This window comes from Schistocerca nitens, chromosome 1, assembly GCF_023898315.1.
Source record: "Schistocerca nitens isolate TAMUIC-IGC-003100 chromosome 1, iqSchNite1.1, whole genome shotgun sequence".
Classification (NCBI taxonomy): Eukaryota; Metazoa; Arthropoda; class Insecta; order Orthoptera; family Acrididae; genus Schistocerca; species Schistocerca nitens.
Genome location: NC_064614.1, coordinates 956,432,506 through 956,448,940, shown reverse-complemented (window position 1 = coordinate 956,448,940; position 16,435 = coordinate 956,432,506). Strand labels below are relative to the sequence as shown.

The following is a 16,435-nucleotide window of genomic DNA, read 5'->3' as shown; positions in this document are numbered from 1 at the left end:
AAATATTCCAGGACTGGGATGCAGAGGAATTAATTGAATTCAAACCGTGGATTCACACTGACCGCGAAACACTAGAAACTAATGTCTCAATAGCGGAGAACTTACCAATTTTGAGGAATTTTTTATCTACTTATGATGCTTACAGAAATAATAATTATTAGTATCACTTAACAGAGAGCAAAAAGTAGTGCAAGCTAGCTAAGTTTCATGTTAAAAAAAAAAAAAAAAAAAAAGCAGCAAGTGGGATACTGTACCGAACGTGGTCAGGTATGTGGTCCAACAAACGGCTGTATCTCATCAAGCACTCCACTTGAGAATCTAAAACTTAACCAAAGTTCATTTGAGACATGTGGTACTCTACATACTAAATTTCAGAAAAATTAAAGATGGTCGAGCAGGGAGCCCTAGACCACTTGACATGGAATGACCCTTTAGCGTGAAACTTAAAGATCTTTAAAATGGAAGTAATTGTACTTCTTGCTTACTAGCATCGGAGCTAGCCCCTGTAGATGAGCTTTGAGCAGCAAGTTAACATTATACTTGCTGCCAGCGACAAATCTGACATGTTACTAGTTCAAGCAAGTCGAGTAAAGCAAAACAGAAAAGGAGAGAAATTTCAATGAGAAAAAATCAGACAGATTCAACATAGGTAGGCCAAAACGACAGAAACAAAGAGCATTCCCCAAATTAAACGCTTAAACACCTGTAGCCAGCGTAACTGTCAAATTCATGATCGTAAGAGAAATACTAACACCGTTCAGTGCACACTAGGTGCTCATACTGTGTAAATTATTATATCAACAAAGTTGTGAAATTTTGTTGCTATTAAGGTTCTTAAATCACTGCATGCCAGAAATATTTTTCAAATGATTTGCACTCCAAGACAGAAAACGTCGCACAACGAATGAATTGTACCAATGGGACGGAAATCAGAAGATGTCAGGAGAAAGAGTTTCACAAATTTAACAAGTCAATAACGCATTGGTCCACCTCTGGCACTAATTTAAGCAGTTATTCGGCTTGCCATTCACTGCTAGCGTGATGGATGTCCTCCTGAGGAATATTGTGCCAAATTCTGTCCAAATGGTGCATCCGATCGTTAAAATCCCCAGATGGTTGGAGGGCCCTGCCCATAATGATCCAAACGTTCTCAACTGGGGAGAGAGTCGGCGACGTGGCTGGCCAAGGTAGAATTTGCCAGGCATGAAAACTCTCATCATGTGCGGGCAGGCATATCTTGCCGAAATGTACACCCAGGATAGCTTGCCACGGAGGGAAACAAAATGGGTCGTAGAATATCGTCGACGTAAAGCCGTGCTGGAAGGGTGCCGCGGTTGACAACCAAAGGAGTCCTGCTATGAAAAGAAATGGCATCCAGAGCATCACTCCTGGTCGATGGGCTGCATGGTAGGCGACGCTCAGGTTGGTATCCCACCGTTATCAATGGCCTCTCCAGACACGTCCTAGGCTTGGAATCTTATTGACTGAAGTAGAATTCAAGCTTCGAAATGGAAATGAGCGTTTGGCGTCATTGGGCGGGAGGCCCTTTACGGGGCAGGTCCCGCAGCCTTGGCGCAGGTCTTATTACATTCGACGCCACATTGGGCGATCTGCGCCCCGGATGGGGATGAAATGATGATGAAGACAACACAACACCCAGTCCCTGAGCGGAGAAAATCCCCGACCCAGCCGGGAATCGAACCCGGGCTCCTTTGGACGGCAGTCCGTGACGCTGACCATTCAGCTATCGGGGCGGACAGCTTAGAAATCAGTCCCGATGACCAGCGAAGTCGTATCTGGAGACGCCCCGCACAGTGGTGGGATACCGACATGACCCCACCCCCTTCGTACAGCACAACAGTTAGGAGTGATGGTCTTGTTATCCTCTTTTCATAGCACGACCCCTTTGGTTGTTATTCGCGGCACCCTTACAACACAGCTGTACGATACTCTACGCTCCATTTTGTTGCCCTTCATGGTAAGCCATCCTGCAAGGTAATGCCCACCCTCACACGGCGAGAATTTCTACTGCTGGTCTCCGTGCTTGCTGAACTCTACCTTGGCCAGCAAAGTCGCCATGTCTCTCTTGAACTGGAGCATTATGGGCAGGGCCCTCAAACCAGCTCGAGATTTTCATGATCTAACACGCCAATTCGACAGTATTTGGCACAATATCCATCAGGAGGACATGTAACAACTCTGACAATCAATGCCACGCCCAAGATCTGCTTGCATAAGCGCCAGAGATGGACCAAAGGGTTAGTGACTTGCTCAATTTCTGAAGCTCTTTCTCTTGAATAAATCACCCAGTTGTAATCATTTGTCTGTCTGTTATCCAGGCGTAATCATCTGTTTGTCTATACATGATATTTCGGTCGCACTCACATAATACCTTCGTTGAGCATGTTTTTTTCCTGCCTTAGAGTGTATTTCACAAAACTAAGATGTCTTTGAAGTCATGCCATAGCGATGGGCTACGCACTGGTGTAAACACATTACTAATTTTTTATTATTATTGTTACATTCCTCCCCCCATGAACCATGGACCTTGCTGTTGGTGGGGAGGCTTGCGTGCCTCAACGATACAGATAGCCGTACCGTAGATGCAACCACAACGGAGGGGTATCTGTTGAGAGGCCAGACAAACGTGTGGTTCCTGTAGAGGGGCAGCAGCCTTTTCACTAGTTGCAGGGGCAACAGTCTGGATGATTGACTGATCTGGCCTTGTAACACTAACCAAAACGGCCTTGCTGTTGTGGTACTGCGAACGGCTGAAAGCAAGGGGAAACTACAGCCGTAATTTTTCCCGAGGGCATGCAGCTTTACTGTATGGTTAAATGATGATGGCGTCCTCTTGGGTAAAATATTCCGGAGGTAAAATAGTCCCCCATTCGGATCTCCGGGCGGGGACTACTCAAGAGGATGTCGTTATCAGGAGAAAGAAAACTGGTGTTCTACGGATCGGAGCGTGGAATGTCAGATCCCTTAATCGGGCAGGTAGGTTAGAAAATTTAAAAAGGGAAATGGATAGGTTAAAGTTAGATATAGTGGGAATTAGTGAAGTTCGGTGGCAGGAGGTTCAAAATGGTTCAAATGGCTCTGAGCACTATGGGACTTAACTTCTGAGGTCATCAGTCCCCTAGAACTTAGAACTACTTAAACCTAACTAACCTAAGGACATCACACACATCCATGCCCGAGGCAGGATTCGAACCCGCGCCCGTAGCGGTCACGCGGTTCCAGACTGTAGCGCCTAGAACCTCACGGCCACCGCGGCCGGCAAGGTGGCAGGAGGAACAAGACTTTTGGTCAGGTGAATACAGGGTTATAAATACAAAATCAAATAGGGGTAATGCGGGAGTAGGTTTAATAATGAATAAAAAAATAGGAGTGCGGGTAAGCTACTACAAACAGCATAGTGAATGTATTATAGTGGCCAAGATAGACACGAAGCCCATGCCTACTACAGTAGTACAAGTTTATATGCCAACTAGTTCTGTAGATGACGAAGAAATTGAAGAAATGTATGATGAGATAAAAGAAATTATTCAGGTAGTGAAGGGAGGTGAAAATTTAATAGTCATGGGTGACTGGAATTCGAGAGTAGGAAAAGGGATAGAAGGAAACATAGTAGGTGAATATGGATTGGGGGAGAGAAATGAAAGAGGAAGCCACCTGGTAGAATTTTGTGCAGAGCATAACTTAATCATAGCTAACACTTGGTTCAAGAATCATGAAAGAAGGTTGTATACTTGGAAGAACCCTGGAGATACTAAAAGGTATCAGATAGATTATATAATGGTAAGACAGAGATTTAGGAACCAGGTTTTAAATTGTAAGACATTTCCAGGGGCAGATGTGGACTCTGACCACAATCTATTGGTTATGAACTATAGATTAAAACTGAAGAAACTACGAAAAGGGGGGAATTTAAGGAGATGGGACCTGGATAAACTGACTAAACCAGAGGTTGTACAGAGTTTCAGGGAGAGCATAAGGGAACAGTTGACAGGAATGGGGGAAAGAAATACAGTAGAAGAGGAATGGGTAGCTTTGAGGGATGAAATAGTGAAGGCAGCGGAGGATCAAATAGGTAAAAAGACGAGGGCTAGTAGAAACCCTTGGGTAACAGAAGAAATATTGAATTTAATTGATGAAAGGAGAAAATATAAAAATGCAGTAAATGAAGAAGGCAAAAAGGAATACAAACGTCTCAAAAATGATATCGACGGGAAGTGCAAAATAATTAAGCAGGCATGGCTAGAGGACAAATGTAAGGATGTAGAGGCTTATCTCACTAGGGGTAAGATAGATACTGCCTACAGGAAAATTAAAGAAACCTTTGGAGAAAGGAGAACCACTTGCATGAATATCAAGAGCTTTGATGGAAACCCAGTTCTAAGCAAAGAAGGGAAAGCAGAAAGGTTGAAGGAGTATATAGAGTGTCTATACAAGGCCGATGTACTTGAGGACAATATTATGGAAATGGAAGAGGATGTAGATGAAGATGAAATGGGCGATATGATACTGCGTGAAGAGTTTGACAGAGCATTGAAAGACCTGAGTCGAAACAAGGCCCCCAGAGTAGACAACATTCCATTAGAACTACTGACAGCCTTGGGAGAGCCAGTCCTGACAGAACTCTACCATCTGGTGAGCAAGATGTATGAGACAGGCGAAATACCCTCAGACTCCAAGAAGAATATAATAATTCAAATCCCAAAGAAAGCAGGTGTTGACAGATGCGAAAATTACCGAACTATCAGTTTAATAAGTCACGGCTGCAAAATACTAACGCGAATTCTTTACAGACGAACGGAAAAACTGATAGAAGCCAACCTCGGGGAAGATCAATTCGGATTCCGTAGAAATGTTGGAACACTTGGGGGAATACTGACCCTACGACTTATCTTAGAAGAAAGATTAAGGAAAGACAAACCTACGTTTCTAGCATTTGTAGACTTAGAGAAAGCTTTTGACAATGTTGGCCGGCCGCGGTGGTCTCGCGGTTCTAGGCGCTCAGTCCGGAACCGCGTGACTGCTACGGTCGGTTAGAATCCTGCCTCGGGCATGGATGTGTGTGATGTCCTTAGGTTAGTTAGGTTTAAGTAGTTATAAGTTCTAGGGGACTGATGACCGCAGATGTTAAGTCCCATAGTGCTCAGAGCCATTTGAACCATTTTGACAATGTTGATTGGAATTCTCTCTTTCAAATTCTGAAGGTGGCAGGGGTAAAATACAGGAAGCGAAAGGCTATTTACAATTTGTACAGAAAGCAGATAGCAGTTATAAGGGTCGGGGGGTATGAAAGGGAAGCAGTGGTTGGGAAGGGAGTGACACAGGGTTGTAGCCTATCCCCGATGTTATTCAATCTGTATATTGAGCAAGCAATAAAGGAAACAAAAGAAAAGTTCGGAGTAGGAATTAAAATCCATGGAGAAGAAATAAAAACTTTGAGGTTCGCCGATGACATTGTAATTCTGTCAGAGACAGCAAAGGACTTGGAAGAGCAGTTGAACGTAATGGAAAGTGTCTTGAAAAGAGGGTATAAGATGAACATCAACAAAAGCAAAACGAGGATAATGGAATGTAGTCGAATTAAGTCGGGTGATGCTGAGGGAATTAGATTAGGAAATGAGACACTTAAAGTAGTAAAAGAGTTTTGCTATTTGGGGAGCAAAATAACTGATGATGGTCGAAGTAGAGAGGATATAAAATGTAGACTGGCAATGGCAAGGAAAGCGTTTCTGAAGAAGAGAAATTTGTTAACATCGAGTATAGATTTAAGTGTCAGGAAGTCGTTTCTGAAAGTCTTTGTATGGAGTGTAGCCATGTATGGAAGTGAAACATGGACGATAAATAGTTTAGACAAGAAGAGAATAGAAGCTTTCGAAATGTGGTGCTACAGAAGAACGCTGAAGATTAGATGGGTAGATCACATAACTAATGAGGAGGTATTGAATAGAATTGGGGAGAAGAGGAGCTTGTGGCACAACTTGACTAGAAGAAGGGATCGGTTTGTAGGACATGTTCTGAGGCATCAAGGGATCACCAGTTTAGTATTGGAGGGCAGCGTGGAGGGTAAAAATCGTAGAGGAAAGAGATGAATACACTAAGCAGATTCAGAAGGATGTAGGCTGTAGTAGGTACTGGGAGATGAAGAAGTTTGCACAGGATAGAGTAGCATGGAGAGCTGCGTCAAACCAGTCTCAGGACTGAAGACCACAACAGCAACAACAGTTCTGATGACCTCAGAAGTTAAGTCCCATAGTGCCCAGAGCCATTTGAACCATTTTTGAAGTGCAGGTTCCTCCAAACATCGTAGCACAATGCACACATATGTCATAGCAATAAACGTCAATTTACCTGATGATGCAAGTTCCTCCAAACATCGTAGCACAATGCACACATATGTCATAGCAATAAACGTCAATTTATTTGATGATGCAGGTTTAAATCTTCGAAACGCGTTGCGGAGATAAATAAACAGTGACTCGTCACAGTAAACGTGTTGTTTCATTCGATGCCAATAACAGTCGCGGTAAAGCCTTACCTAAAATTTTCGCATTTAAAGATGTGAGAATCCAAAAGTGTAACGGTCCCTTTCTACTTTCACAGGCAAGATAAGAGACAGGCAGCACGGCGCAATGATCGAAGTGCGACAGAGGAGCAAACGTCTATTCAGTAAGTACCAAATGTATGCAGTCGGTGACCAGTTCGAGAACTTTTAATGGCAGTGTAGTATTCACATCTGGTAGCCACTCTTTGTTGTGACGACCTATGTGGACACCTACATTTTTATGCCGTGTAACTGCGTTGAGAGTTCCACTCAGGAATGGCATGAAGTGGAGCCACAGTGCTCATCACAAGAGACCCTGGAGCAGATTGTAATGCGTAGCTACTGCGATGTATGGTGTTCACACATCGGTCGCGATTCTTGTGGTTTCCCTTACGGCGCCATCACTGCTGTGACCACACGCTCCGTGATTGCAGCGCAGTTCATCCGAGAACGCAAGCAGTTGTCCTTCCATTCGCGACGTTCGTAAGTCTGTCGCGTGCCGGGACGTCAAGGCCAAACGCTGCAGACGACCTCTAGAAAGGAAATCTTTAAACGGCCAAGAGCAGTTCTTGTGGAGACCAGGACATGTACGTATTGAGGGCCCCACGAGAAGCTGTATTTCTCTGTCTATTGATGCAGTAGACGGTTGTGGTGATTTTCTTTCCGTAGAGTGTTCCAGAACGGTGGCAGAATGAAGGTGTGATCACGTGTATTTAGTATTAGCGACACACCTTGCTCTTTTAAAGTTTTACTCCGTTATTGTATCTATTCCTGAGATACTGTAGTTGCTGCATGATCGAGCTGAGGAGTTGCACGATTAGTCGGCCATCTGGATTCGTGTGTGCTGGAAATTCGATAGTAATCATATGTCTTCAACTGCTGATAATCCGATTCAGAACGACTCTATTTCACATTGACAATAGACACATCTATCAAGTCGTTTTTGAAACCAAGGGAACTGACGATGTAATTTGAGTTGCAGTAACGTCACTACGATATCGCTTTCGTCATTTAATTCGGCCAAGTCTTCTTGGTTGATTCTACAGAGGCTGTGGAAAGCAGAAAAAGGAAGCTCCATGCAGCATACACATTGTAGCGGGGAATGAGCGGTGCAATTCCACCTTCATTATACAGCGTCACCAGATTCCACAAAAATCCGAAATCAATAATAGTAACGATTATGGAAGGCGCTGTGGTTCCTAATGTACTGCAATGGCCGACTGCAACGGCAGGTTGTTTGTGACGCAGGACGACGGTTACATGACGTATTCCGAAGTCTTTCGAATTAAGCCGATTGAGGAATGTACTTCTGATTAATGGTCATGATGTCGTTAACTGCAGATGGCTCCTTGAAAAGAACAGTGATTTTATTTTCCTACCCGTCATTCAATCATTCATTATGTTCAGTGGATCGCATCAAGAACAACTTCTACAGAAGTAGAACGAGTCAAAAGCGAAGCTGTAATCCGTATTAGCAATAAACTGTTACTGTACTTAACGCCAGATAAATGTACTCAGTAAATTACCGGGAAAAAACTGCTGCTCCGTCAGTTATATGAAATGATAGCGTTTATTTCCTACTAGTAACTAAATATTAACAAGAATACAGTGGTAGTTTTCAAATAAAGTAGTTACTCGATCTCTAACAACAGAGGCTTCTTTTACAAGAGACTAACACTTATCATGTTGCTTTACAAAGAACATTGTTATTTGCTATACAAATGGTTCAAATGGCTCTGAGCACTATGGGACTTAACATCTGAGGTCATCAGTCCCCTAGACTTAAACTGCTTAAACCTAACTAACCTAAGGACATCACACACATCCATGCCCGAGGCAGGATTCGAACCTGCGGTCGTAGTGGTCGCGCGGTTCCAGGCTGAAGCGTGCCTAGGACCGCTCGGCCACATTTGCTATACAGCTCACATTAATATTCATTCCTTGAGTCTGGATAATCAAATACATTGCACGAGTGGCTAATGAGCATATACGAATATACGAACAGAATACTTTTTCTTGTTTAGCCATGCTGTAACTTCATTTGAGGGCCTTCTCTCTATCTCTCGCTCTCTCTCTCTCTCTCTGGTTACTCATGGGCTGCTAATGCTCATGTTTTAAGAACAATCATAGCTTTAGCCCTAATATATTCTGTTGCTGAATACTGCTAGTCGACCTGGACCAATAGCGGTCGCACTAAGAAGACAGACGTGGAATTCGGAGTACAAAACCCCAGTGGCTTCCCGTTGTCAGCAATATCCCACTTCCAGCTCTAAGAAAATCAGAAGCTCCCCTGCAGGTCAGGAAAAACATACATAAGAATCTTCAGCAACCTATTCACCGAGATATTGCACCAGCAGAAACACGAAAACCGCCGTGGCGCATAGCAAACAATCTTGGTGGATCCTCTTTCGGCGACAATCATTCATAGAAGATCCAGTGCGAGCAGTCATCTGTAGTCAACGATGCGGAGTTGAATATCAGCAGACGTCACTGGAGGATCATGAACCGGATTCGAACCGGACAATGCAGATGTGGGAATAGGCTAGTTCTGCAAATTGTAACTGTGGTGCTTCCTTACAGCGTACACAGGAAAGATAATGAATGTTCACCACGCGTCGGATGAAGTGATCAAATGCACAGGGAACTAGATCTGGAGATGTAACATTTTACGAGCTTGTGATTGTACACATTTGCCCTCAAATGTTGTACAAATGTATTTTTTTTCATCATACGATAAACAAAATAAAATCTGTTTCTCTCGTAGTAATGATAGAGTGGGGTACAGGAGATAGAATTGAGTAAAATGTTCCAAATAACCGTAGTTCGGATTAGTATCGCTGACCGTGACACTCATCCACAAAATGCCAGGAATTTTCAATTTTCATTTCTCAGATGTTGCCAACTTCGTAGTGACGTTGAAGGCAGGACTTTCGAACATTTGCTATAACAAAATGTAATTCTAATGGAAAATACCCTTTAAAATTAATTTCTGTTCTCTTTTTTTACCATTATCTTCGTTAACAATTACTGATCTACTGGACTTCGCAGAATAATTCTCACTCATGCTCTCTGGACGTTAGCAACAACTACAATATGTGGCGTTTAGCTTTCATTATTAATAACTAGCCATCCGCTCTGGCTTCGCACGGATTTATACTTATCTATGGCCGGACAATTCGTCTGGCGTAGCGGTAATTTCTTTTACGGCCCACTGTGTAGTTATGGCTAAAATTCAGAGAAGAAACCTTAGATAACTGAATATCACCATTTTCATGCGACTTATCCATCTAAAAGTGCGAGCCGGGCATCAAAGACACTGCCATCTGTAGCTTTTGCACGACACTGCAGGTTACGAGTATGTTCCAAAAAGCCGCGCGCGAAAATGTGACTTTCCACGGGGTCATATCGCGTCTTCTATTCATCATAGAGATACTGGGTCAATTGTTTTTGATAACGCTTGGACTGGTGACCATTTGGATACCCATCGGAAGAACGAGCCTACCGTAGCCGTCCTACAGTACAGGGACGAAATTTTAACAATACACACATTCTCCAGCCCAGGTAAATTGAGCAAATCGATTAGTTCTTTTGCATTAAGTGTGGACCTTAGGCGGCTTATAAAAGCACCATTTGTTCATTGGCAGTTCCTTATAAAATCCCGAAAAACTTCGATTTTTGGTTATGAGAAGTACGAGTTGTAGGGATGGCCACTTCTATAATTTCTACTCATGGCAGATCGTCGAGATTTTTACCTTACGTTCTTAAGATAATGTTCTCGGAGAATTTCGAAACTATATTCGATACTATTATCCGTTGCCGAGATCCACAGGTCCAAAGTTACCGTACTTGTTCACGTAGAATATACATGTAATGTCCGGTCTGATGTATGTAGTTTTAACTGGTGTAGTGAACACATGGCGAGAGATCTACGGTCGTAGCAAGGATTTTGAAGTCACCAAACGATGTTTTTAGTCAACATTTTTTTACCAATAAAACTTTATGATGCACTTTCTCTGTATAATGGACACTTCACGTCTATACAAATATGTCCAAAACGATACTGCAGTCACAAAAAAATGGGCTCAAAACGTATTAACACGCTTAAAAGAACTTAAAATTACTGCCAAAACGTACATAAAACTGGGAAGACTGCAAATGCAGTAAAACACTTCTAATGACATTTTTACTCTTTTAAGATAAAAGTCACAATCCGGGCGTTTTCGTTGAATTGCGTTCGATGAGAAAAGTATCCAGAAAAATGTAATGCAAACGATTCTGTGTTAACCTTGAAATAAGCGTACTTATTTGCTGTTTACGTGAGTCAAAGTATATAAATCTGTCGAAGTATATAAATAAACTGCCAAAACTTTACTGACCTATAGAATTCGTTTTATATAAGCAGCACACTCTACTGTACGTCCTCCTTAAGGGGGAATAACAGGGTGACGGTCGAAAAAACGCGAAATTTTTTTTATTACGTAATTCGAATGTATATACATTGAAGAATTGTTCCCCAAAATATTACGCGCGAACTCCAAAAAGTAACAATTCCGTGAGAGATTGAAGCCGAGCGAGCACAGCACGCCTCGCCGTTAGAGAATTTGTTCCGCGCCCACGCTCCCTTTATTGCGTCCGTGAGATGTTTAGGGCTAGTCCTAATGGTGCAAATGTTTACCAATGTCTCGAACACACACCAGACTTTCACTTTTCTCATATTGGACCGCTGGTAGACGCTCAGTCAGTGTATTATGACTAAGCTATTCGTGGTAACATCGACTCTGCTGAGAATATGTATAATACGTTTGGGCCACATTATTTAAGAAAAGTTCATCGGATGATAATCTTCAGCATCACTTCTGTCCTGCTGGTGAGCAACCCTGGTGCACTTAGAAGCGCGCTAAAGCAAACGGTGAATTGGAAAGTCATAAACACAAAACGCCATTAACGCAAATCGTTATCGATGCTATCACTCCTATTTATACCGATTTGAGTAAACCTGATTTGCTGGACGCTGTTTGGGCGGTTTTACTCAAAATGTCAACGTAAATTTCAATAGTCTCATTTGGAAATACGCTCCAAAAACAACAACCAGCCAAAACTAAATTATCAACATTGCTTCAAATTTGGCCGTATGTGTGTGCGTTAATGCAGTGTAGGCCACACTGTATTAACGCACGTGGCAAATACATTTGAAATCGAAATCGGCGATGAAATGCGCCGATTCCGTGAAGACAGAGACGCCAGCGGCGATGCTCCCAGCGACAAAAAGAGCTTTGAGGACGAAAATGAGGGCTTATCAGATCAAAGTAGGAGAAAGCTGCCATCCACTAGCGGGGGAGATAGTTATTATGGACCAGGCATCCATGATATCCCGTAAGTTTCAAGCTATGTCCCTTTAATTTATACGATGAATACTCGTCAAACATTAAACGCGTTTTTCTCAAAAACATGTTTTCCGGCATGGTTGTCGTCGCCCACGCTACGATTTTCATCCCATTGAATGATGTTTGGTCTCCCTTAAAGCAAACTGAATTCTCTTCAGTTCATCGTAGCCGATATTTTTATTTGATACTTAGTACTTTTTCGGCCAGAAAGAGGGGTCCAAAAACGACCGTTTTTCAAATATTTATAATTTCGCCACTTTTTTTTTTTTTTTTTTTTTTTTTTGCAAATCCCTGCGATGAACTAAAATTACAAAATTACATCTGTAAGGATCAGAGTGATATGTTAATTTCATGTTTCAGATAACCACAACCGTCGGTCTACCTCCTTTCAGAGCTGCCTCGGGAAAATCCCAATTACACAGTGAAGATATTAATATTTTTCAATATCAAATACCAATAAAAACTTCATTGTATGCTTTATTCATTGCAGCAAACCCCATTTGTCCACTACTTACCAGTACGGAGAAAAAAATCCTGAATTTGAGCAATTTTTTCGTCCGTGACCCTGTCGTTCCACCTTAAATACTCTGACAGATAGATGGGGAACCAGCTGTCTCAGTCTTCATTCCGCCTTCCTCACCAAAATTTTTGGCATGCGAACGTATTCGCGCTTTTTGGTGGAAGAGAGAGGGCGCCAGTGCAAGCGAAAGAGAGAGGAAACAGTGATGGTGGGAGAGAGAAAGTGACATTGTAAGAGAAAGAGATGGATAAAGACAGTGGTATGGAGAGCCAAAGAGAGGAGATGTTGATGCTCAGTGAGAGACAGTGGCAGTAAAAGAGAAAGAGTAATGGATGGATATAGAAGCAGTGGGAGAAAAGAGAGAGGAGACAATGGAAACGAAAAAGAGAGATGAATGGAGACCACACATAAGCTTGGGGGGGGGGGGGGTCTGGACCCAGACCGGCGAACTTTAATACGTAGGTATAGGGAAAAGTACATTTTGGACGGAAATTTGAAACAGGTGGGTATAGGGAAAAAAATAATTTGGACTACCCAGCATTTTTTAGCTGCCATGGTGAGACAGTGGCAGTAAGAAAGAACGGCAAAAGACGACAGTGTAAATGAGAGAGGAGGCAGTGCCCGTGGCATGTACTGTAAATCAATGGCAGAAAAGCAGACAGTGAGAGAGAGACGTAATAGACAGTGGCAGTGAGAGGACGGTGCTGAGTATGAAGGCTTAATTATAGACAGAGACGGGGTAAAAGGATTTAAAAATATCTGTGTGAAATAAGCGCGAATATGTTTGGTGAAGAAGGCGGGATGAAGAGTGAGGCAGCTGGTTCCCCACTTTGTGATAAGAGTCATTTTTTCGGGGCATTCGTGTACAGGCTGTGAGCGCCGGCCATTAGATGCCAGTCACCGCTAGGACGTGCGGTAGCTCGCAGCTCCGTCACTGGCGCCATATGTCGCTCCAAAGCCAATTAAGCACGGAACAGCTGACATTTTGCCTCCTTAGAACTTGCCAGTCCAACATGATATCAAAATACCTACAGTAGCTCCTGAGATTAGCCTTAACATACAGGCACGAAAAGGCGACGGGAGACATTAAATTATAACTTGTATGGAAGGAGAATATATGTATAGATTGTGATAATGATAATTTCGTGTGACTCCATGACTTGGAGCAAGTATTTGTATTGGACGCCACGTCGGCGACTTGTGTATCCCTAATCAGCTATCCAAGTGGCCAAAGGAGACGTACAGTTTAACGTGGAATCTGAACCACGTTTCGTTTCTGGCAAACATCCACGTCACTGAGAGGTGAATGCTAGGTAAAAGGATTATTGAAAAATCCGTGGCTAGCCTGGATTTCGATCCCAAGACATGTCGGCTTCCAGGCACACACTTTACCGATAGACCTCCAGACCCGAGATGAAGATCCGGTCAAGCTTCTCTGCTCCCTGGAGTTGTAGCAGCGTACTGGTAGGTGACAATGGCACAGTTTTCACAGCAGTGGAGGACTTAATTCATCATAGTTCAACCAATTTGCACGAAATCTTTATGAACTGTACGCACAAACCTTCCATGTGAATCAGTCGATTTGTCAGTCAAAACCGGATCGAAATCCCTACAGTAGTTCCTGAAATTAGCCCGAACATAAAGAAAGAAAGTGTAATACGACACTTTAATGTATTATGTACAGACAGAATAAGATATAGACAGACAGAGAGACAGATACAAGATTTTGCACCTTACAGTACCACGTGTCGACTACCTTGTTACAGAGGTGTTTCTGCAGTACGGCTGCAGCTTAATTAATTAATGGCATTATGGTGATTGTACCACAGCTGATGTAACAGTAAAGCTTTACCTAGTAATCGTCACAGGGAACTAGCATCCAACACAATCAGCTATGGAGAGGATTTAATGTTTGCCTGGCTTAGACTGTTCAGCTGAACCATTTGTCTTTAGTTACTTTAATTTGAAAAGTGTTCTTTACTATAGCAAATGTTATTTGCGGGAAGTTAGTTTAAATGCACACACTTCCATGTGCTCATCGCTGTTTAGCTGACAGTTCCATAAGGTTCTATTTGCGACTTATAGTTCTGCGGAAAAATTTGCTCGGTTCAATGCAGGCTACACTGCTCTAATCTTACTATCAGCTTGTTTTTCTCCACCCTGTATAATTCCGGTCTGTAACTTGAATACATGACCTGTCAAGCTGGTCGTAGTTATATTCTCTTTCTAACATAGGGATAGTATGACAATCTTCCGAATGCCTGAGTGTATGTCTCCGGTCTCATGGACCTGACACAATAACTTGAATTATTGTTCACTTGGTGGGGGTTTATATGTTTATCGATGATCAGTTTGCTACCTCATACAAGGAAGTAATTTTACAACGAGGGTGTTAAGAGTTGCATAACTTTATTCTAACACATAAATTCTAAATTTCTATAGGTTATCTAAAAACCAAAGCCATGTTAATCATAAGATTCTGAGATACTATGTAAGGAAACTGTAATAATAAATGCTGTTGAAAAAGTTCATCAATTAAAAAATTTAAGCTACGGGATATTGACTGCAAGCTGAAAATTTCAATTTTTCAAGTGGGAACCTCAGAACAAAATTGGAAAATTCTATAAAAGAATGGTTGTAACGAGTTGCCTGTATTGAAAAAGGACAATTGGTATTAAAAAGGGAGGGAAAAATAAGAATACACGCAGTATAATAGATTATAGAAACATATTTTGGAACCACAGAATGCATCATTAACACCCAGGATGAACAATACATGTTCTCAGAGCAAATAGAAGAAGGCTGTAACAATGCAAAATTCATGCACCAGTGAAAAAAAAAAAAAAATAGCTCTGAGCAGTATGGGACTTAACTTCGGAGGTCATCAGTCCCCTAGAACTTAGAACTACTTAAAACTAACTAACCTAAAGACATCACACACATCCATGCCCGAGGCAGGATTCGAACCTGCGACCGTAGCGGTCGCTCGGTTCCAGACTGAAGCGCCTAGAACCGCTCGGCCAGCCCGGCCGGCCATGCACCAGTGAGTCATAAAGCTGACTACTTGGGGGCACACATGGACGAGAAGAAAGAACACAATGAAATTTTATTCTAGTAATATAAGAAGCTCAGTTATCACCAAACGATCTGAGGTAACACTTATAGCTTCACTACTACAATTTTTGAACGCAAGGGAAGTTGCAGGAGGAGAATTTTATAAGTCTTTCCCAGTCCATACAATGGTGTGACGGACCCCTCTGAACACTCTGTGACTTTACAATTGGTACATGCAACTGTAATGGAATCTAGATCGAACTGCTTAAGATGAATCAGATAAGCACTGAAGAAGCAGCTGGTTGCAGTTCGCTGTGCCACGCTATATTACAGCATTACAAAGCACTTCGTTTTTGTAATGAGGCCCATATAGAGTAAAAGTTTCATATGGCGCTTAGAGCGGGCTCTGGAAATTCCGTTATTCCGTTGACTACTTTAAGTATCATAAATATACTTCTACACACAACTTACTTTGTAAGAGAAGCACCCGCATGGCGGGCGTCACCGAAGAGCCGAAGACACCGCATAGTCTTGATATTCACATCAACTTAAAATTTTGACCAGAAATTTGTTTGAAATGGTTACCTACAGCGGGCTATGACGTTTGATCGCGCCATAGCGTCTTGTGTCAGTCAGTTGTTTTAATATGTACTGGAAACTGGCAGTCGCCAAAAATTAGTAGCTATCGATACCAGAGATTAATTTAGCAGCCACCTTAGGTTAAAGATGATAAGTACAGCGTTGCCTGCCATTAGAACAAATACTGGAACTGAAATATTTCTATACAACTGCGAAACCCCCTTACTGCACAGAAAAAAAGCGCTGGTTCCATTTTTCACGCAAGGTAGTGCGCTTGTGACAATCGTAACACGTTCATGATCAAAATTACTTTCAACATTTGCTGATAAGAGTTATTTT

General features: G+C 42.3%; 1 protein-coding gene across 1 annotated transcript in view; it reads right to left on the bottom strand.

Annotated features, from left to right (window-relative positions):
* LOC126214436 (ATPase inhibitor mai-1, mitochondrial-like) overlaps positions 1-16,044 on the bottom strand; it is a 57,526-nt gene extending 41,482 nt beyond the window's left edge. Inside the window, exon 1 of the mRNA XM_049941467.1 lies at positions 15,989-16,044. Within this exon, the coding sequence (XP_049797424.1) occupies positions 15,989-16,044 (56 nt within the window). The remainder of the gene's footprint in view (positions 1-15,988) is intronic.
* Positions 16,045-16,435: the final 391 nt, after the last annotated feature.